The 21,906-nt window shown below is 35.3% G+C and overlaps 3 protein-coding genes and 2 non-coding genes across 5 annotated transcripts; 4 read left to right on the plus strand and 1 right to left on the minus strand.

Annotated features, from left to right (window-relative positions):
* The first annotated feature begins 1,017 nt into the window (after positions 1-1,017).
* LOC106410056 (GPI-anchored protein LLG3) lies at positions 1,018-2,947 on the plus strand. The gene is made up of 3 exons (XM_013850561.3): positions 1,018-1,181; positions 1,273-1,329; positions 1,481-2,947. The coding sequence occupies exons 1-3, from the start codon at positions 1,100-1,102 to the stop codon at positions 1,822-1,824; spliced, it is 483 nt and encodes a 160-aa protein (XP_013706015.2). The 5' UTR covers positions 1,018-1,099; the 3' UTR covers positions 1,825-2,947.
* A 7,222-nt stretch (positions 2,948-10,169) lies between these two features.
* On the plus strand, positions 10,170-12,105 carry LOC106410926 (formin-like protein 5). Its single transcript, XM_013851563.3, has 3 exons — positions 10,170-10,432; positions 10,596-10,883; positions 10,975-12,105. The coding sequence occupies exons 1-3, from the start codon at positions 10,292-10,294 to the stop codon at positions 11,980-11,982; spliced, it is 1,437 nt and encodes a 478-aa protein (XP_013707017.1). The 5' UTR covers positions 10,170-10,291; the 3' UTR covers positions 11,983-12,105.
* A 2,086-nt stretch (positions 12,106-14,191) lies between these two features.
* Positions 14,192-15,943, plus strand: LOC106376251. The gene has a single exon (XM_013816319.3). It carries the CDS (start codon positions 14,557-14,559, stop codon positions 15,103-15,105), a length of 549 nt encoding a protein of 182 aa, XP_013671773.1. The 5' UTR covers positions 14,192-14,556; the 3' UTR covers positions 15,106-15,943.
* Positions 15,821-15,908, minus strand: TRNAS-GCU. Its single transcript has one exon. It is a non-coding gene; the product is annotated as a tRNA-Ser (tRNA).
* Positions 15,944-16,119: 176 nt separating the features above from the next.
* On the plus strand, positions 16,120-16,190 carry TRNAG-GCC. Its single transcript has one exon. It is a non-coding gene; the product is annotated as a tRNA-Gly (tRNA).
* The last annotated feature ends 5,716 nt before the right edge of the window (positions 16,191-21,906 follow it).

Raw genomic sequence — 21,906 nt, forward strand, 5'->3', positions numbered from 1 at the left:
ATTTGTTGTGCCGTCAACATGTTGTTTATAATAACCGGAACCATATCTCAAGACCCAAATAAACATACGATTTTCATCTTTACGATTTATTATATAATACCATCAACTCTCATTTTTGGATTATCCGTTTTTCTATAAACATTTACATGATCTTTTGATTTTTGAGTATTATAGAATCATTGGAAAACACTCAAGACAAAGATGTTTTTTTTTCTGGTTTTCAAGACTAAAAAAGCTTATAGTCTCTAATCAAATCAATTTCCAAAGATAATTACAAACACTAGTCTGTCCTAGACTCCTACGAAAACACTTTAAATTAATAGAAAAGCCTTAAACGATTTCCTCTTAAGTCTTAACGATGTCAAATACTAACTCTAAAAAAGTAAAACCAAAACTTCCGCCAAACCTCTTGAGTGCCTAAATTTTTTCACACTGGGTGTTGTTATTTAAGGCAGCTATGTTTAGTGACATCGCTGATAAAGTGACAAGTGACGAACCAGCTGAAAAAATACATTCTCGGTTCGGGGCATCAGGTTGGAAAATATCTTTTGTTATTATAAATTGATTAATAATGAACTTTACAATAAATCATTGTTAAGAGAACCTAAAACATATCTAATCACACCCTAGAGTAGTATATCCGTTTATCCCCATTCCCCAACCTGATTTATTATATAGTTTATGTTTAAGCAATAATAACAAAAGGATTGGAGTAAGTTGCAGCTTGTATTTGTATATAGATAATATTGTTTTAGTCATAGATATAATATTATACATGCACGTCGATGATAATGTTTTCAAAGTCTCATATTAAATTGTTGGAGCAGGTTGTCTTCAATGATTCAAATTGGTTTATGGATATTAACCAGTTGAAGCTTAACCGCCATTTTGGTTAATAAGATGGTTTTTCTTGAAGGCTTAAAATAGGAAAATTTCTGTTGGCATGTCAGTGATATATATTGTTTCGTCTACTTCAACGAACCGCAGCATTTTTCTCTCCTCCTATAACTCCAAAACACGAAAAAACAAAATAACAAAACAAAAAAACGTTTAGAAAATCAAATGTGACAAAGACAAATACAAAGGAGGAAACAGAAGCATGGAGAATTCTCCTCGTTGTTTGGTTTCTCTTCTTTCAATCATGCTCTTGTCTGGATCCGCCTCGTCTCTCCACATCTCTCGTAATTTACTAATATTTCAAATATAGTATGTGCCTATAATTTTTTCTTTTTTTACGTTCTTGAAAAAAACGGAATGGATTTCTATGTGCAGTTGATGAATTTGAGTCACACCCAGCCACAAGCCGAGGTCTTCTTCAGGCAAAAACACGTAAGAATATTTTGAAAACGTAAGAAGATTTTAAATCATTGATCGTATAATATGGCTCATGCATGCTTCATTGATGATTACCTGATTCAAAACCTAATTTTAAATAAACAAGATTCAATGCTTGTGTTAACTTGCAATGTGATAATAACAGCATGCAAAGAAGATTTTGCGAGCAAGAATTACACAATCATAACGAATAAATGCAAAGGCCCAAATTATCCAGCCAAGGCATGTTGCTCCGCCTTCAAGGACTTTGCTTGCCCATTCGCGGAAGCTCTTAACGATGAGAAGACAGAATGTGCCTCCACAATGTTCAGTTACATCAATATATATGGTCGTTATCCTCCGGGAATATTCGCAAACATGTGCAAAGAAGGCAAAGAAGGGCTCGATTGTACCGATGTCATGGCCGCCACATCATCTTCTTATGCAGTGATCCCTCTTGTCTCCACACACGCATTGCTTTTCACCGTTCTCCTGTTTTGCCTCTTCTAAAGACTTTTCCTATATATGTTACCGCATGAGATATATTATATATGAACATTTCGTTGTTAATTAGTTGGTGAGCCACCCCGTTATTTTTTTCATGCAAAGTCATTGATGTACATTTTTCGATTTTGTTTAGGCTCTCGTGAACTATTTGTTTTTCATTTTGTTCTCTTATTCTTTTAAGTAACATGAATTATGCGGGGATTGAACCTATAGTGTCTCGCCCTCAAGAATACTAGTACCAATTAAAGGGTACATATCCGAGTCCTCGTGAAGATTTCGTTACACGTCACAAAACTAATGTTTCATATACATGCTGTGTGGATCATGATAACATTTTGGTAGTTTAAGGTTGAGTATAATCCCCATGTGTTAGTGCAAAAATGACACCACAATTAGGTAATGCAGAAGATAAATTAAGAAACAAAACAATACAAGCAAATACTCTGCTTTATTAGAATCTCCTTTAAACAATCTATTACAAGACCTTGTTTATTCAGGTTTACTCGTCTAGTGTTAACACCTTAACACACGACACTGAAAGATTTTTAAGCTATCCACTTATGTCTCTCTCCCGTCAAGTACTTCAGCCACTGGTTCATCACGACCCAAAACACTTCCAAGGGCTTCTCTCTCTATAAGATCAACTTTTGTATCTCTGTATGTCTCTTTACAGACGACCCATAGCTATCTTATATTATTCTCCACGTTCCTGAAATCGTAGTCTCCAAGGCAACATCGATATGAACATCTTCCATAGCATTAAGTGCAACTTTCATTTTCTTGGAATGCACTTATTCCTCTTCCTTTAAGTCATAAATTTGCTCATCAAGTTTATTACTCTTTCCATATCTCCAAGATACTCTCTTGCTCTCCAAGTCTACACGACTCCAGCTCAGCACCTTGACTCCACATGGTCTTCACCACTCAACACGACGTCTGTTTCAGCAACTACGTCAGCGACTACTTCAGGACGTAAATCTTACATATTCACCATGGCCTTATATGCAGTCGAACATTTAGGAAGACATAAGAAGATAGAAAAACGAATAGGAACATGAATAACAAAAATAAGTAATAATTAAAAAAATAAAGAAAATAAATGGACTTCGAGCCTGGACGTTAGAACCACACAAAGAGGTACATGATTGGTTTGATCTGTTAAGTAAAGTTGGGTCTATCAATATTGCTTGCTAAGCCACACACTTGGTATTTTTAGAATATAAAGTCAGCTTTACGCCTCTAATTTCCCGTTGTCACTGTTGGTACTTTATATAAGTCATAATATAAGTTTTTTTGTTTGGAGAAAAGTCATACGATAAGGTTGAAACACTAATGACGGGGGAACAACGGCATTGAACAACTGGATCTGATTATTTGATATGTTATAAATCTCGAATGCAAATTGATGCGATCATCTTTTCGTGGCTACGATTAACGAATCCCAACTCCATATGGTTATTGGTGATTTTCTCTAGGTCAAATTTAATGTTACCACGTTATTCTTTGATAAAGACCATATTATATCGTGAAATATTAATACTCTTATCACTATTTAATTCAAATTATCATCGGCCATTTTCTTTTGTAAACAAAGGAACCTTCTGTAGGTTATTTATAAAACACCAGCAATTCACCGGCCAAAACTTATTCTATAATTCATATATACCCGTATCTTACAATCATGTAGGAAATCAAGTAGCCAACAACTTAGTTTACTCTACAATGTAAAACATTTTACCACCCAAATGATTGTGGAATATCTGCCCAGTAATGTAAATCACAGAACCATACTAAGCCAGAAAAAAAACAGTTATATAAATCTCTAATAACGAGTTCTTAGAAGAAGTTGTCCCAGCTATCTTGAAGCAGTTCAGAATCACCATGACTAATATGCAGATGCTAAAGATTCAGGTTTCCGGTACAACTGACATTATGCGACTGTTAGGAATTCTATCCAACTTGTGCTTTAGAATAACAATGAATCAAAACGTATCTTTTATTCAAGAATGCAAAAGAGTCGCACAATCAACTATTAGAGATCACAAGGTTAATAAGTAAACGAAGCCTGTTTAATATTGCTCTTGATCTTTCTCTCTTGCTCGTTATTGTCTGTATTTCCAGATGATCTTAAAGCCTTTACTACCTCCCTATTTATAACTCCAGCCACCGACATTAGATTTCCTATTCCTGATTGTATTCAACGCTTTGTCTCTTGTCGAACGTGAAAAGGAAACTAACGTGATTATTCCTTTTGTTGCAGGTCTTCAAACGTTGCTGGACTTGTGTGGGCCAGGAATTGGGCCTTTACTTCACAATTCTCCACCTAAGACCCATATTGCTGTCCACACCTTATGGCCCAACTGCTTTTCTCTTTGTCTCTGGAAACGTCGACGAACCTGGAGCGTTTCTTCTCCTTTCTCGAGTTTACTCCATAGACCACTCTGCCTGAAGATCCGTAATCGCCATCAATCGCCATCGTCATGCTCCTTGTTCTCTTCGAAGCGGTGATGAAGTCTATCAGCGAATCCTTTTCGCCATAGCTCCGATGTAGCTCGTACGCCGCTACCTTTTCCTTCACCCCCTTTTACGGATTCGATTTTTGAGATCGACTTATCTTCCAAATCCTCAGGTCTCTCTCTTTCAATCTCATCAGCTACTCCTACATGGTAAGGGATCCGTAATCCTTTTTTTTTAAAAAAAAAAGCTCGCGAGTTCCTTATTTTCTTTTCTTGATGATTATCAAATCGGTATCTTGCATGTTGTAGATGATGGATGAACTGTTTCAACCTTGTCGAATTATTACAGTACTCCTGATAAGATTCTCTGTCTTGAGTTTGCTTTAAATGTTAGTGTATCTCTTTTGAGTATGACAGTGAGATGCGATTCTTCAACGTCTCGGTTTTGAGTTATATGAACCTTTAGAAGCTTTCACCATTTTTCAGACACATGTCTCCCTTCAGCTCTTGATAAAGCCACTGTCTTTATGCTGTAGCTGTTTAAGACTATGTCTAATGAACACTATTTTGCTTCCCTTGTAGCTGAGATACTCGTCTCCCTTCAGCTCCCACAGCTGTTTAAGACGTTCTCTCACGGTGATCATCTTTGAAGCTTCTCCACCTTGAGCTAAGAACCCTTATCCCTCGCCTCTCCTTCCCCACAGGTAATGTTTCCTTGGAACTCTAAAGTCCCTTTATTGTTGTTTAAGAAATAACCGGAGTGCTCAACTCATTATTTCTTCTGTGGCGAGGTTACAACAATGACGTTACCTGTGGCGCCTAGCCCTTCTAGGCGATGTTTAAGAGATCACAACAGAGATCAAACTTAGGCCCAGGTACGGCTTTAGTTAAGAAATCTGCTGGATTCTTACTAGTATGGATCTTAGATAGGTGAACCTTGCCTTCTGCTACAACGTCTCTTATGAAGTGGTATTTGTTGTCTATGTGTTTAGTTCTTTCGTGATGAACATGATTTTTTGCTAGGGCTATAGCACTTTGTGAATCGCAGTGTATCTTAACACTTTCTTGTTCAAAACCCAACTCTGCACATAACTTTCTTAACCATATGGCTTCTTTCGCGGCTGCGGTAAGAGCCATGTACTCTGCTTCAGTCGTTGAAAGAGCTACCACTTCCTGTAAACTCGATTTCCAGCTAACTGTGTTTCCCCAAACTTGAAACACATATCCAGTTACCGACCTTCTCCTGTCAAGGTCAGTTGAGTAGTCGGAATCACAAACACCTTCAATACTAAACTTGGAGTGTTTAATAAATGTAAGACATCTTTTTGTAGCACCTTTTAGATATCTTAGAACCCACTTAACAGCTGACCAATGCTCCCTTCCTGGTTCTGACATGAATCGGCTTATGAGTCCGACTGCAAAGCCTAAATCAGGTCTTGAACCGACCATGGCGTACATAAGACTCCCAACAGCACTTGCGTACGGTATATCTTGCATGTACCTTCCTTCTTCTTCCTTTTGGTCTTTTGTAAGACTCCTCAATTTAAATTGAGTGGAGGTTGGCGTAATCACTTCCTTTGCTTCAGCCATCCCAAACGAATTCAGAACCTTCTCCAAGTAATTTTCTTGAGATAATACTAAGGTTCCTTTCTTTCGGTCTCTTATGATATCCATTCCCAATATCCTTGAAGCTTTTCCTAAGTCTTTCATCTCAAACTCTTTGTTTAAGCTCTCTTTCACATTTCTGATTTCTTGTTTATCTCCCGAAGCTATAAGCATATCGTCGACGTATAGAAGTAAGTACACGGCTTGTTCTGTGTTCACGTTTCTCATGTAAACACATGGATCTTCCTTGCTTCTTACAAACCGCTGGCTCTTCATGAAACAATCAAACTTAAGATTCCATTGCCTTGGAGATTGTTTCAATCCATATAATGACTTCTTTAGTAAACAGACTTTGTTTTCATCTCCTTTCTTTATGAATCCTTCTGGTTGATTCATTAAAATTCTTTCTTCCAAATCTCCATGAAGAAAAGCTGTCTTAACGTCCATCTGCTCAAGCTCATAATCCCTGTTGACCACGAGAGACAATATCAATCTGATCGACACATGCTTCACGACAGGTGAAAATACTTCATTGTAGTCAATTCCTTCCTTTTGAGAAAATCCCTGTGCAACCAATCTTCCTTTATACCTTGGATCTTCGACTCCAGGTATTCCAGGTTTCAATTTGAAGATCCATTTGCTGCCTATAACTTTTGCATTCTCGGGTTTTTCAATCAGTATCCATGTGCCAGCTCTTTGAAGAGAATCCATTTCATCCCTGGCAGCATTCTTCCAAAACTTGCTTTTCTTGCTCATCATAGCTTCTTTAAACGACTTTGGCTCGTCGATTTCTATCTCTTCAGATGCGGCTAAAGCATAAGCTGCAAAATCAGTATCTTCAAACCTTGAAGGTGGCTTGATTGTCCTTCGAACTTTGTCTCGTGCAAGCATATATCCCTCGAGTTCTGGTTCTGCTTCTGAGTCTTTATCTTCTTCTACAGAACTGGTTTCTTCTGAGCTTTCTGATTCTTCTGTTTCAGTAGCTCCACCTTGAACCAATGGTTCTTCGGTTTTACTAGTGAGTAATGTAGGGCCATCTATTAGGTTTTCCTTAAACGTCACTCTTTTTGTTTTCTCCTTTTCTGATTCTACTTTTTCTCGATGGGTCACTGTGTGCTTAAACATCTCTTCCTCGTTAAACACTACGTTCCTACTAGTGACACATTTTTTCTCTTCAGACAGCCACACTCGATATCCTTTTACCCCGAATGGGTAACCTACGAAAATGCCCTTTACTGCCCTAGGGCTTGTCTTTCCCTGAGTAGTATGAACATAAGCAGAGCAGCCAAAACTCCTTAAGTGATTCAACTCAGGTTTTACACCTGACCATACTTCTTCTGGTAAACGGTAATCTATGGCAGAACTTGGTGATCGGTTAACAATGTAGACCACTGTTGATGCAGCTTCAGCCCAGAATTCTTCGCCTAACCCAGATTCTGCGAGCATGCATCTCACCTTCTCCATGATTGTCCTGTTCATTCTTTCAGACACACCGTTTTGTTGTGGCGTGTATGGACAAGTCTTGTGTCTTTTTATACCAGATTCTTTGCATAGTTTGTCAAACTGTTTATTGCAAAACTCTAACCCGTTGTCCGTCCTAAGACACTTGATTTTCTTCCCTGTGCTGTTCTCCACGGCATCCTTCCATTCTTTGAATTTGCTGAAAGCTTCATCTTTAGATTTTAGGAAGTAAACCCAAACCTTTCGAGAATAATCATCTATGAAACTTATAAAGTACTTGCATCCTCCTAGACTCTCAGGGCTTGATGGCGCGCCCCATAGATCAGAATGCATGTACTCCAAAACACCTTTTGAAGTGTGTTTAGCCGTTGGAAAACTTTGTTTGTGGGACTTTCCCAGAACACAGGTCTCACAAAACTCTAGTTTATCCACTTCTTTATTGGACAAGTATCCATCTTTCACGAGCACATTCAGATTCTTTAAGCTCATGTGTCCCAGACGCGAGTGCCATATTTTTGTCTTGTCAGTTTCTGCCCTTGACACATTTGCTTCCCCTTTCATAACTGTTCCTTGCAAGTAATACAATCCTTCATGGTACTTACCGGATAAAATCTCTTTCCCATCTTTGAAGAAACGTATTAAGAAGTCTTTTCCTTCGTATTTGCAACCTGCTCGTTCTAGCATCCCGTAGGATATTAGATTCCTGCTCATATTAGGCATATATCTTACATCTGTAAGAATAACCACGGTTCCGTCGGGTCTCACAATCCTTATCTTGCCAATCCCTTTGACGTCGCAGTGAGTGTTGTTTTCCATCAAAACCTTGCCTCCTTCAAATTCTACTAGGTCAAACAAAACATCTTTGTTGGGTGTAATATGGAAAGAACAACCAGAATCCATGACCCATTCTGAACTGGCGTCGTGTGTACTAACTGTTAGTACAAATGGCTGCTTAGGTTCTTCAGCTACATTAGCAGCTCTATGCGTTTTCTTCTCCGGACATTCCCGTTTCCAATGTCCTTCCTTCCCGCATGTCCAGCATCCTTTGTTGTTCTTATCGTATCTTGGCTTTGATTTGGATCGTCCGTGTCTGCTCTTAGATCTGCCTTTACCGTTTCGGTTTCCTCCTTTGTTAAATGATCTTCCCCTATCTTCCACGTACAGCCCTTCATCTTGTGATTTTGAAAGCTTTCCACTTTCAAGTAACTCTCGTTCTTTTGACTTCGCGGCACCTGTCACTTCATTGATCTTGAGAGTGTCTCTACCGTATTTGAGAGTTTCCTTAAGATGATCATACATACGAGGCATTGAGTTTAGTAACAGGATAGCTTGAACTTCTTCTGAGACGTCCACGTTCAAGTTACTTAGGTCTGCTACTAACTTTAGAAAATCATCAACGTTTGCATCTATGCCCTTGGAATCGTTCATCTTGAACGTGTAGAACTTATGTTGTAAGTAGATACGATTCGGCAAAGAGGTTTCTGTGTACAACGTGTTTAATGCGGTCCACATTGCAGCAGCGGTTTCACAGTGGCTGATCTTCCGTAGAACTTGGTTACCTACGTTGACGATGATGAGGTCTTTTGCCTTCTCCGACTTTTCAAGTTTAACGGGATCTATCTTTGAGCTTGATTCCGTAGTTCCATCTCCTGTGACCTTCGTATCTCCTTCTGCTTCCTCTTTTGGCGGATCCAACAGAAGGTTCTCATCAGTTAGGATGTCCTTTAGCCCTAGGACTCCAAAGTGAGCCATCATACGAACTTTCCACAGCGAGAAGTCTCCGGTTCCGTCGAACCTATCAATTTCGATCCTTGTTTTCCCCATCCTTTAAGCACCTGCAATCTAACCTGGATTGCTCTGATACCACTTGTTAGGAATTCTATCCAACTTGTGCTTTAGAATAACAATGAATCAAAACGTATCTTTTATTCAAGAATGCAAAAGAGTCGCACAATCAACTATTAGAGATCACAAGGTTAATAAGTAAACGAAGTCTGTTTAATATTGCTCTTGATCTTTCTCTCTTGCTCGTTATTGTCTGTATTTCCAGATGATCTTAAAGCCTTTACTACCTCCCTATTTATAACTCCAGCCACCAACATTAGATTTCCTATTCCTGATTGTATTCAACGCTTTGTCTCTTATCGAACGTGAAAAGGAAACTAACGTGATTATTCCTTTTGTTGCAGGTCTTCAAACGTTGCTGGACTTGTGTGAGCCAGGGCCTTTACTTCACAGCGACAACTAAAATATGCTCTTCAGGAATGCTTAGCTAACCATTGTGACTATAAGATGCTCACGTTCTACACAACAAGTGACAAGACCAACATCAACGCACCTGCTACAATTAACTTAAGTATAGACTGAATTTCAGATTATAGAAGCATCTTTAGAAACACTCTTAAGGAAGAAGAGTATCAATGTGGATCGGAGAAGCTGGTTTCCTGCACATAGGATCAAAGAGCACTCAGTTTCAGTTTAAAGACCAGAGACCCCAAAGTACACACATTCATCTTATCTCCTATAACATCAAACCTACCCAAAATTAAAAGACATGGTCGTTACCTCTAGGTGTTCTGAAGAAGCAGCCAATGGTTGAGGAGGAGTCTTTTTTTTTTTTGAAACACATGTTGAGGCTCAACATATTTTTCTCCATGGGTTCATCTCCAAATTTATTTGTGCACATCTCCACGAAACGACGTCGTTGGAAAATTCAAAAGGGTTGTAAATAAATAACCCAAACAAAGGGGTCAAAATTAAACCAATCAAACTATTCGGGGACGAAGATACAAATATTAATACAGAAATAAGAGAAAAAGTCGGTTTAGCTGTTTCCTCCTCTCTACCTTCTTCTGCTTGCGTTTTCTCATCGTCTTTGCCTTCCTCCCAAGCGATTGATTTTCCTTTTTTTTGTTGCCTTCTTCTATCCACACAAATCTATCTGATCGATGGCGTCGGGTCGGGTCAACTCGGGATTCGATTTCGGGTCCGATGATATCCTCCGCACTTACGACGACTTCACCAACAACCAGGACTCCTCCAACGGTTCCAACTCCGATCCTTCGATCGCCGCTACCAACTTCAATAAGGTCAAATCCAGATCCCCCCCTCCCTCCCTCCCGTCTCTGTCGTCGATATTTGGAAATTCTAGGATTTCGATTTGGGAATTTCAATAATACTGTCTTCACCGATTCGCGCCATCGTTAAGATGATTCGTTGTTGATGATACTGAGCTACTCTTTTGTATCTCAGGAGTTTCATAAAACTAGGATGGCGAGGTCGTCGGTTTTTCCCACGAGCTCTTACAGTCCACCGGAGGACTCGTTGAGCCAAGACGTTACTGCCACTGTGGAAAGAACCATGAAGAAGTATACGGATAACGTGATGCGCTTTCTCGAAGGTATCAGCTCGCGCTTGTCACAGCTTGAGCTCTACTGCTACAACCTTGATAAGACTATTGGTGAGATGAGGTCGGATCTGACTCGTGATAACGAGGAGGCTGATGTTAAGCTTAGATCCGTGGAGAAACATCTTCAAGAGGTTTGTGTTTTATTTAATGTTTTAAGTTCCGTTTTTTTTTTTTTTTTTTGGTGTTGATTTTAGTTTGTGATAACGGTGTTTTTTGATGTAGGTGCGTAGGTCAGTACAGATTCTCAGAGACAAGCAAGAGTTGGCTGATACTCAGAAGGATCTAGCGAGGCTTCAAGTTGTGCAGAAAGACTCATCTTCTCCGTCTCACTCCCAACAAAGTGAGGAGACTCCTGTTCCAGAGGCTAAGAAGAGTGAGAGCTCCTCTGATGCACAAAACCAGCAGCTTGCACTTGCTTTGCCTCATCAAATACCACCACAGCAGCAGCAGCAGTATTACATGCCTCCTACTTCACAGCTTCAAAACACACCTGCACCTGCACCCGTTCCTGCTCCACCATCTCAGCCACAAGCACCACCGGCGCAGGCTCAGTTCATGCCCCCACCTCCTGCTCCATCTCACCCAAGCTCAGCCCAAACGCAGTCGTTTCCACAGTACCAGCAAAACTGGCCTCCGCAGCCACAGGCGAGGCCACAGTCCAGTGGAGGTTACCCATCATACTCGCCTGCACCACCAAGCAACCAATCTCCAGTGGAGCCATCGCCCAGCAGCATGCAGATGCCATCACCATACGCTGGACCTCCTCAACAATCGATGCAAGGTTACGGATACGGTGCGCCACCACCACCACAGGCTCCTCAGCAGACAAAGATGTCTTATAGCCACCAGACAGGCGATGCATATCTTCCTTCAGGACCTCCTCCCCCTGGGTATGCCAATGCCATGTATGAAGGTGGGCGGATGCAATACCCACCACCTCAGCCTCCTCCGCAGCAGCAGCAACAAGGCCATTATATGCAAGGTCCACAAGGTGGTGGGTACGCTCCTCAGCAGCACCAGGCAGGTGGTGGCAACACAGGGACACTACCTCCTGTTTCAAGATCAAAATACGGTGAACTGATAGAGAAGCTAGTGAGCATGGGTTTCAGAGGAGACCACGTGATGGGCGTGATTCAGCGGATGGAGGAGAGTGGCCAGCCTATAGACTTCAACGCCCTCCTTGACAGATTGAGTGTTCAGTCCTCAGGAGGGCCTCCCAGAGGGTGGTGAGAGAAGCCACAGTGGCTCCTCTTCTAGGCCCTAGTTTTATTGGGCCCAATAGATTGGGCCTGTTGTGTATTCTTATGGGACTCAATTTATGTTTCCTTCAATAATTCGTGTGTTTACTTTCAATCTGCCACTTGAACAACCCAAATCTCTGGTCTTTGAGTTTCTTTTATTTTACACAATCTTGCATATATTTAGCATCGTCTACGTGTGGTTTAATAAAACCACTAGATTTTAATCCGCACGTATATATTTTTATTTTATAAATATATTTAATATTATTACAAATATTTTAAATATATAATTTATATTTTAGTATTATATATTGTGTGACTATAATATTATTGTTTATATTTTTTGTTCGGTATTAGTAATATATAGTAATTTATTTAATACATTTTACTTTGTTATTAATTTTTATTATTTACTAATATATTTTTGAGTTATGTATAATAAAATAACAATATGAAATAATCAAATAGATAACCTTCTTAAAATATGTTTTCTCTTTAATATATACATTTTTAAAATTTATTTATTTATATCATAGAAAAAAATATGTTTAAGATAATTTATATTTACATGTTATGTTTAAAAAAAAAAGTTTAACATATATTATTTTAGTATTTTACGAGATTTATAAGTAGAAACACTGTTTTAATATTATAAACCCATTATTTTAGTAAATTTATACATAGTAGCATCTATCGTATTATTTTAGTAAATTTTATTAATATAAGATTTTTTTTGGATGTTATGATATTAAACTTTATTTTTATTTTTAATTAAGATTTCAAAATATTAGATTGCTTTATTTTTTACGACATATATAGTTTGTTTTTTCGTAGTGCATTTCAAAACTTTATTATTTACTATCTATGATTTTATATTTTGTAAAATTTAAAATATTATCATTTTGAGGTTGAATATTTATTTTCAAAATTTTATATTTTGTCAAGAAAACTTTGAAAAATTACACTAGTATTTTTAGTTTGGAAGATGACATGAATTTTTATTGTTACTACATTAATACATTATTTTATACAAATATTTGAATTTTTGGTAATATTTTCTAAATTTTCTCAACATATTTTGTTATAATTAAAAAAAAATTATAATTAAAATGACATTAATATTTTAAATGAACTACCAAAATTTCATATTTTTCTAATAACATATTTTTTTAAATAGTATATGAACTAAATGTTATTATATACTATTATATATTGTATATAAACATTTTAAACAATATATTGTTGAGAGTTTCAAAAAGAAAGATAATATATAGTTGTAGATATAAAAATTTAACCTATGTTAATAAAGTTATTAATGTATAAAAATATTATATAGTTGACGAATTTAACTTATTTTAATGATGAGTGATAATTTATTTAAATGAAACAATTTAAAAAAACTAAAATTTGTTAATTTACCTATTTAATATAATTTTGCCATATTTTAATTCTATTTTTAAATAATACATAATATAATTATAGAATTTATAATAAAAAATAGTAGATAATTTTAATTTTTTTGTTTTATAATAAAATTTTAGTTTATAATAATATTATATTATTAATTACGAAATTAATTAATAAATAACATAAAATATTTAAATTCTTAAGTAAGATTTTGTTAGATTTTTTCTCAACAGATTTTTTTAATTATAAAAAATAAAATTTATTGTTGGTTTATTATTAATGTAAATAATCAAATATATCATATCAACTAATTTTTATGTAGTTCTACTATTATTTGTTAATAGTAGATAAAAAATAAGATTATAAATTAATAGATTAATACATTCACTTTTGAGAAAAAGACAAAAATAGCATTAAATCAAGTTTATGTTCCCAAACTAGCACTCAAGGTCAAAAGTCACAAAAATAGCACTTAATGTTTTATCAAAAATCACAAACTTAGAGTTTAGAGTTAAAGTGTGGGGTTTAGGATTTAGGGTTTAGGGTTTAGATTTTAGGGTTTAGATTTTAGATTTTAGGGTTTAGGGTTTAGGGTTTAGGGTTTAGGGTTTAGAGTTTAGGGTTTAGGTTTTAGAGTTTAGGGTTTAGGGTTTAGGGTTTAGGGTTTAAAGTTTAGGGTTTAGGGTTTAGAGTTGAGAAATGAGGTTTTGGGGATAAGATTTTAAATTTTGAAAAATAAAAAATTAAAATTTTCAAAGGATAAACTTAGAAAGATGCTATTTTGGTCGTTTTAGTTTTTGAGTGCTATTTTTGTGATATAAACTTAGAAAAGTGCTATTTTGGAGATTTGTCTTTCACTTTTAGTACATTTATTTATTTATTTATTCATTAGTACGACACATGTCAGTCGCTAACAGAATCGAATTAAAATTGCGAGGAAGCAAAGATTGAGGAGGCGCCAAATACTTTATTTGAAGCAGCGCGGCAAGAGTCTTGCGCCGAATAAATCTTGTTGAAATTAGATTAGGAATATTTCCATTATTGTATCTTCCTTTTCTCTCGATAGTATTAGTAAATCATGTATGCATGTATAAATACAGATTACGAGGTCCTTGATTCTCAATCTCTCTAATATCTTCTTCCTTGAAACTTCACGATGACGACGCCGGTGAGTAAGAACATCGCCATCAGGCCTGTGGAGTTCTACGGAAACGCGCTTCCCCGTCCTCGTTTCTTCGCTAATCCTCAGTTTAACTCTCACCGTGCCGATCCGCTTCTCTCGTGGGCTAGAGACGCTCACTGGTCCACGGGTGGTCTCAACTTCACGCGCCTCCGTCTCCAGGGACGGATCGAAGGAAACGTGGAGAAGCTCCGAGCGCAGCTCGAGGATTCCAGCCCTGGAGACTCCGAGAAGAAGAAGAGATCTGGTTGTGATTCTCCTCCTCCCGCGGCTCCGGTTGCGGTGAAACGAAGGAGGTACGTAGATCTTAACGATGAGGATGAGATTGGATCGGGAGTGGCTAGGATCATCAGAAACCTCTCTGGTGATTTTGATAGAGTCGCTGGAGAGAGTGAGATCAATAAGAAATCGATTGGATCCGAATCAGTGGTGAAGAGGTTGAAGGAGAAGAAGAAGAAGAAAACAAGCTCGATTAGGACGTCTCCAAGATTGACAAGAATAATCCCTCTAGGTTTTAGATTTTAATTCATGAGGATGTAACTTCTTATTTAGTTTCTGAATTTCCTATAAATATATTAATTTCTCTGTTTTTTCTGATAAAATTATGATTATTACCCTCGATATCTGATTCTTGAATTGGGAGTAAAGGACGAGCAGTGTGTTGCTTGACACGGATATGAATGTTAGGGTAGTTGCCTGAGCCAAGATGAGACAAGGTGGTGCTGGTGCATATATGCGTGATGATGGTGACGAGAGGCAAAGGGGACGACGGCATGGAAGTGAGCTTGTTGGATAGAATGAAGACTTCTCTTGTTGGTAACTAGTGACGGAAGACAATAATAACGACATCCCATGTTCCTAGATGTATGTATGGAAGCTGAAAAGCTAGTCTGCGAAGTTATGTAGTTGTATTTTTGTTCTATATAACAGATTTAGTATGGCTACCAAAAAAATTCAATGTTTGAATTGAGAATTCCTTCCTACGTCAAGATTTTTTGATCTTTTGATTTGAATTGTCGGAAGAATCAAAATCGTGAATTTTTCTAAGACAGTATATACTGTAGTTATATTCTTTGTTTCTCTCTTCATATTTGGATTCCTATCTAATGATCCAGGACGTAATCCGGGACATGAAGAATAAAAAAAGAAAGGTTTTTTATTACTTTATTTAATATTTAAATAGTGGAAATGTGCGAATTTTATTAGGATTTTATCTATTTCACATCATCAAAAAGGGGAAGGGAAAGAGAGGGATTCGAACCCTCGGTACGATTAACTCGTACAATGGATTAGCAATCCAACGCTTTAGTCCACTCAGCCATCTCTCCTAATCGAAAAGGAATACTTTTTAGGTTCCGTTAGACAAAAAAACGGCTTAAAAAAAACTTTCTCCACTTTATTCTTAAAAAACTTTTTTTTTTTTAGATTATTCTTTAATAATACTTTAATTATATAAAGTATACACTCCATATAGAAATGTTCATGAAAATCGTCCCTTTAACATACGTTATAATAACTTGTGTTTCGAATATTAACGTAGCACCAGTGGTCTAGCGGTAGAATAGTACCCTGCCACGGTACAGACCCGGGTTCGATTCCCGGCTGGTGCATTCTTTTAATTTTTTGTTACTGTTAAAAACAACATTTCTACGATCTCTATGTTTGGGCCGCTCGTTTCCATCCTGGTAGTACTTAAAACTAGGCCGAGGTTGTTCATTAGGTTTCAGTTTGGGTTTAACAAAAACATTCAGCTAAATGTATTTACGATCCTTTTTTTTCGATTTACGTAACTATTTTATCTTTTGGGTGCAGTTAGTTTATACATGATAGATATTAGATATACATGTATACACTGTGCATAAAATCTAAAGCTAATGTTTATATAAAGATTAGATTAGCCTTAAAAGAAAATCTTGATTATAGATACTCTAACTTTTTTTTTTTTTTTGACAAAAAAAAGATACTCTAACTTAACTACATCTCTTTACTGGAGTATGTTTTTTTTCTTCTCTAGTCTAGTCGTTTATATACATTTTTTACTATGTTTTCATCAAAAAAGTTGAAGGAAATGTTTTTTTCCTGCTTATGATTAATTAATAAAAGAATCGCATTATGTTCTCACTATCTTCAAAGCCATTTAATCAGTCTCCTGTCCATTTATTAAAAAACCTTTAAATTAAGGTTTGGTTAAAGAGATTATCATGTAGGTACTTGATTTTGTTTGATATAATATTTGTTTGGTGGGATTTAAGATCACGACCCATATCCTAAATTGCTCATTTTTTACCATGAAGTCGTCGTCGTACAGGGAAGAAGATAATACTAGTTAATATTCTGCTTACCTCATCCATTATTGTAAGTACTAATTGGGAAGTAGGTCTAAAGTTCAGTTCCATGTAAGTTGCTGAGTTCTAAAATTATGTTTCCCAAATAATTTCCTACACTTTTGTAACGCACAAACTAGGAATGTCCCAAAAACAATTGATTTGTTTCTAGAGAAAACGATAATCAAATATGAGCTAGTGTAAGTACTTAATGCTGGTTAGCAGATAGGTGCGACCCTATGAGCTAGTCTCAGAATTTGATATTATGAACAATGTTCAAACAGTTGACGAAAACGAGAACAGTGTAGAATTGTTTTAACGTAATTGACAAATTAAACGCATACTACCCTCTCTATTGATCACAAAAAGATTTTTAACCTTAGAACTCGTCCACTAGGTTTGGTTTGGGTAAAAACTCCTAAATTAACTACTTAAGGAAAAACTTTCAAACTAACTTTATTTAATGAATTAAACCTAACACGTCATAATTACTATTACTATTAGTAAATTTTTAGTTCAGGGGTTTCTACATTAAATAAACATAGTTGAAGAGTTTTACCGTTAAAAATCAAAAAACAAATTTACCATTTAAAATATAAAAAAATCAAAATTTTATAATATTATCTACAAATTAGTAACTTAGAAATTTTCAAATTAACATTTTTAATTTTTGTTTGTAAATATATGCGTTTGATGTGTTTTTAACATCAACATTATATATGTATAAATTAAAAATGTAAAACCCCAGAAAACATCATAAAAATTATCTAAAGATTTATTATTACATTTTTATTAGATAAGATATAATTTTTATTATATTTTTCTTATTTTTTACATTTTTAATCGTTTAGTAATTTAATTACAGGTATATCTTTAGATAATTTTTTTAAGAGCAAGAGGAATGCAGGGGGATAAAATATGTTCACGATGCAGAGCATACGAGGAATCCATAAATCATGTTTTTTTTTTGAATGTCCACCGGCGGTTCAGGTTTGGGCACTCTCAAGAATTCCCTCGAATCCAGACATCTTTCCTATTCAATCATTTTTTGCAAACATGGATTATTTATTTTGGAGAATTTTTCCGAAATTGGAAGATCATCAATTTGCATGGATCTTATGGTACATATGGAAGGGAAGAAATAACAAGGTTTTTAGTAATTTGGACATGGATCCTAGAGATACTCTCAAATTAGCAGAAACAGAGTCTTTACTTTGGGTGGAGGCGCAGATCTCACTAACACAAGGAATCGAGCAAACTCGATTACCAGTACAAGCGATAGTACCGGATATCCCAGGCCGATGGTGTTTTACGGATGGATCATAGAAAAATCAAGATTTACATTCAGAACAAGGGTGGTATAGTACACTAGAAGGTTTTGATGGTTTAATGGGAGCGAATCAGCCGCCACTTCATTCAGAGATGGAAGCGCTTATTTGGGCAATGAAGTGTATGAGGAACCTAAGACAGTTTACTGTTACATGTACAACAAATTGTTTTCAGTTGGTGAAGATGGTTTCGAAACCAGAAGAATAGCCAGCATTTGCAAGTTATTTAGAAGATATAAAGGTTCTGAAGAGAAGTTTTCATAGCTCAGAACTCATTCAAGTACCACACACACATAATTCAAGGGCGGACAGTTTTGCACGCAGTGCACGAAAGCAATCGTCTATTGTTGTCCATATAGATGCAGAGCTACCAGTTTGGTTTGCAGAATCTACATGGTTCTGTTTATGTTGCTGACAAAAAAAATATTTAGATAACTTTTATTATATTTTCTGGGTTTTTACATTTTTAATCTACACATATATAATGTTGGTTTTAAAAACACATCAAATTTATATATTTATTAAAAAAAATAAAAATGTTAATTTTGAAAATTTAAGTTACTAATTTTAGATAATATTATAAAATTATGATTTTATTTTATTTTTAATGGTAAAATTCATCAATTATGTTTACTTAATGTAAAACCCATTGAACTAAAGATTTACCGGTAACAATGATAATTATGACCTGATTGGGTTTAATTCATTAAATAAAATTAATTTAAGGTTTTTCCGTTAAATACTTAATTTGAAGGTTTTACCCGAAATAAACTTAATCGATGAGTTTTAACGTTAAAAAACCATCACAAAACTGAATTAAAGTCTTCCCTGCTAAACATCTTTCATTTAGCACATAGTTTGGCCTCAACAAGCATTTATTTTAAATCGATGATATTTTCAATTAAATAATCTTAATTGGTTCTTTTGGCCGTCTCTGTTTTCTTTGTTAAAGAGAGATTTATATTTTAGATTTGATTGTCGCCTTTATTATATCTACAAAGATAAAAGTTCCATTTATTTAAGATTTGATTCTTACACTTTACACAAAATTCCAATTACTAATGTTTGATAGTGAGTATAATAGTTAGATATATTAAAAAAATTTGTTCAAAAAAAAGATATATTAAATTTGTATGATGATTAATGCAACTTGACTTACTTTATTAAAAATTGACACTTTATAAATATTTTTTGGGAAAAACTTAAAAAAGGGAACTTTATCAACAGATTCAACACTTCAATTGTTTTTTGTTGGACATTAGATTGATGGTGGGTTTTCATTTGATTATTGTTTCTTACAAGGACGAATAAAATATCTACAGATTTTTTGGATACAATTTATAAGATTCTGAATTTTAAGAGGGAAATAACCCATCAGTCTTAATGCTGGGAGACAAAATGAATATGTCTTCATTCAAAAAACAAAAACAAAATGAATATGTGAAAAGTATTCCAATCCTTTTTATCCGACTCTTCCTCATATAATCTCTTAAATCCGCCAAGAAAATTTGTAAAGATTATACATGATCAACACTTTGAAATTTCAAAAAGACTTTATCTTGTTAAAGTAAACTAAGAGCATAAAATAAGACTCAAGTCGAGTGTGTAATTGCCTATATCGTGTTGGGATTTCTTTTGTGAACTTGTGATATACTAGAATTAGTGGACAATAATGAATAAGGATCCCTACAAGCCTGACAGTCTGTAATTACTTAGTTCTTCAGTAATCTAAAGTTATCCAAAATAGTGTGAATGCTAGGCGAATTTTGATACTTGTTTCTAATTTTCCTTCACGTTTTTCAATTCGGGTTGCTTCGGGATCTTACCTGTTTTATTTTCCTTCTTATCGATTGAATGTTGGATTACTGAACTTTAAGCATTCTCTTTTATTAATGAGTTGTCATTCCTCAGGCTCATGAGACGTCTTCTTACAATAAGAGTCGTAAGATCTATATTAAAACCGATGGTTTAGTGACTTTAGTCGCGCATACATTCATATGCTAGTATATTTGAGAGATTTAAACTTTGGCTTTTATCAAATACAACTCTTGTGTTTGCGTTTAGGTTTATATACTTAGGTTAGCGTTTGTTTGTATCTCAGATGATGTTATTCCTAAAACCAAAAACAAGATCCAGTTATGTATATATTAGTGCTATAAAAAAGCATAAACTAGCAATATGGAGAAGATATAGGGCACATAACAATTGACGAAGATATATGGCACATAACAATTGACATAAGTTTAGCATTTTCGTGATTTATATTATACCTGACTTTATTATATATTAGACCTACTCGTTAGTATGATTTCCAGCAATTACCTATTTCAGTTTGCTTGTTAACTACAAAACTGATTAATAAAAGAAATTGTAATGCCTTTTTACCAAGTGTCTTAAGGTATCCGTAAATGCATCGAGGTCGGCAACGATCCTTTTCGAAAGCGCAACGTTTGTATATTATTCAAATTCCACCAAATGTTATAAAATGATAAAAGTGACACTTCCATAAACTTTACTCATCTCTTTTGTCTTTTGGGATTCACTCCTAGCCAGGGCTCTAACCATCGGATTATACTAAGAATAATCAGTAACTTATGACAAAATAATGATAGATAATATATATGTTTTTTAAACTGGCCTTACATAATATATATGTTGATATTTTTGAAATCTGGCCTTCCAGATGTGATGAGTAAATACGAAGTCTATGAAAACTACAAAAGTCTAATCGATATTTTTTATATATTCAAAGATCCAATTAAACATTCTCATTACCATAATAAAGTATATTTAGAGATTATATGTTGTACATGTATAATTTCTAAATTTACTTTATTATGGTAATACGAATGTTTAATTAAGATCTTTGAATGTAGAAGAAAATATCGATTAGCCTTTTGTAGTCTTCATAGACTTCGTATTTACTCATCACATCTGGAAGAAATGAACGTCAAATATCAGATTGTTTATTCAACGAGTCCAATATGAATTAATTTAATTTGTAATTGATACACAAAGATCATTTCATATCCTTTTATTTGACTGATCACACACGATAAAACAAAATTATGCAGAGATAGCACATGTGACAGCTTTTAACAGCATTATTCAATTCAGTTCAACTCACTTTATTTGACTCTCATATTACACACTAAAAAGCATGCCGTTTGCGTTGGTTATAGTCATACAATTTATGCAAGACGAGTCAAATATTATAATGATTTATATATATTTATTCATGTTCTTGTATATCAATAAGACCAAAGTTAAAACCTGTTTTAGGAGCATATTAGCCTGGCTAACTGTATCAAGGTTTTTTTTTATTTTTATATGTCCACTATATTTGCCTAAATACAAATAGTAAGAAAATCGGAACTTTGAACAACAAAAAAAAATCGGAACTATTCGGAAAGTTTTACCAAGCAACGAAAAAAATGCATGATTGCGTTATGTTGCCAACATTTCACACTTTACTTTGTGTCAGTGTACTAACAACAACAAATGTTCCAACTGTTTGGTGTTTACCTCAGCTCAATGAGCTGGTCCATATGCTGCCACCACATGATCCTTACTAAGATTTTTTCTTTTTGTGAAAGAACCTTATTCAAGAATATTCCCAGCCTCCTAAAATTCTGATTTGAAAAAATGCGGAATATTCTACTAAATCCAACAGT

This window comes from Brassica napus, chromosome C7 (assembly GCF_020379485.1).
Source record: "Brassica napus cultivar Da-Ae chromosome C7, Da-Ae, whole genome shotgun sequence".
In the NCBI taxonomy this organism is placed as follows: Eukaryota; Viridiplantae; Streptophyta; class Magnoliopsida; order Brassicales; family Brassicaceae; genus Brassica; species Brassica napus.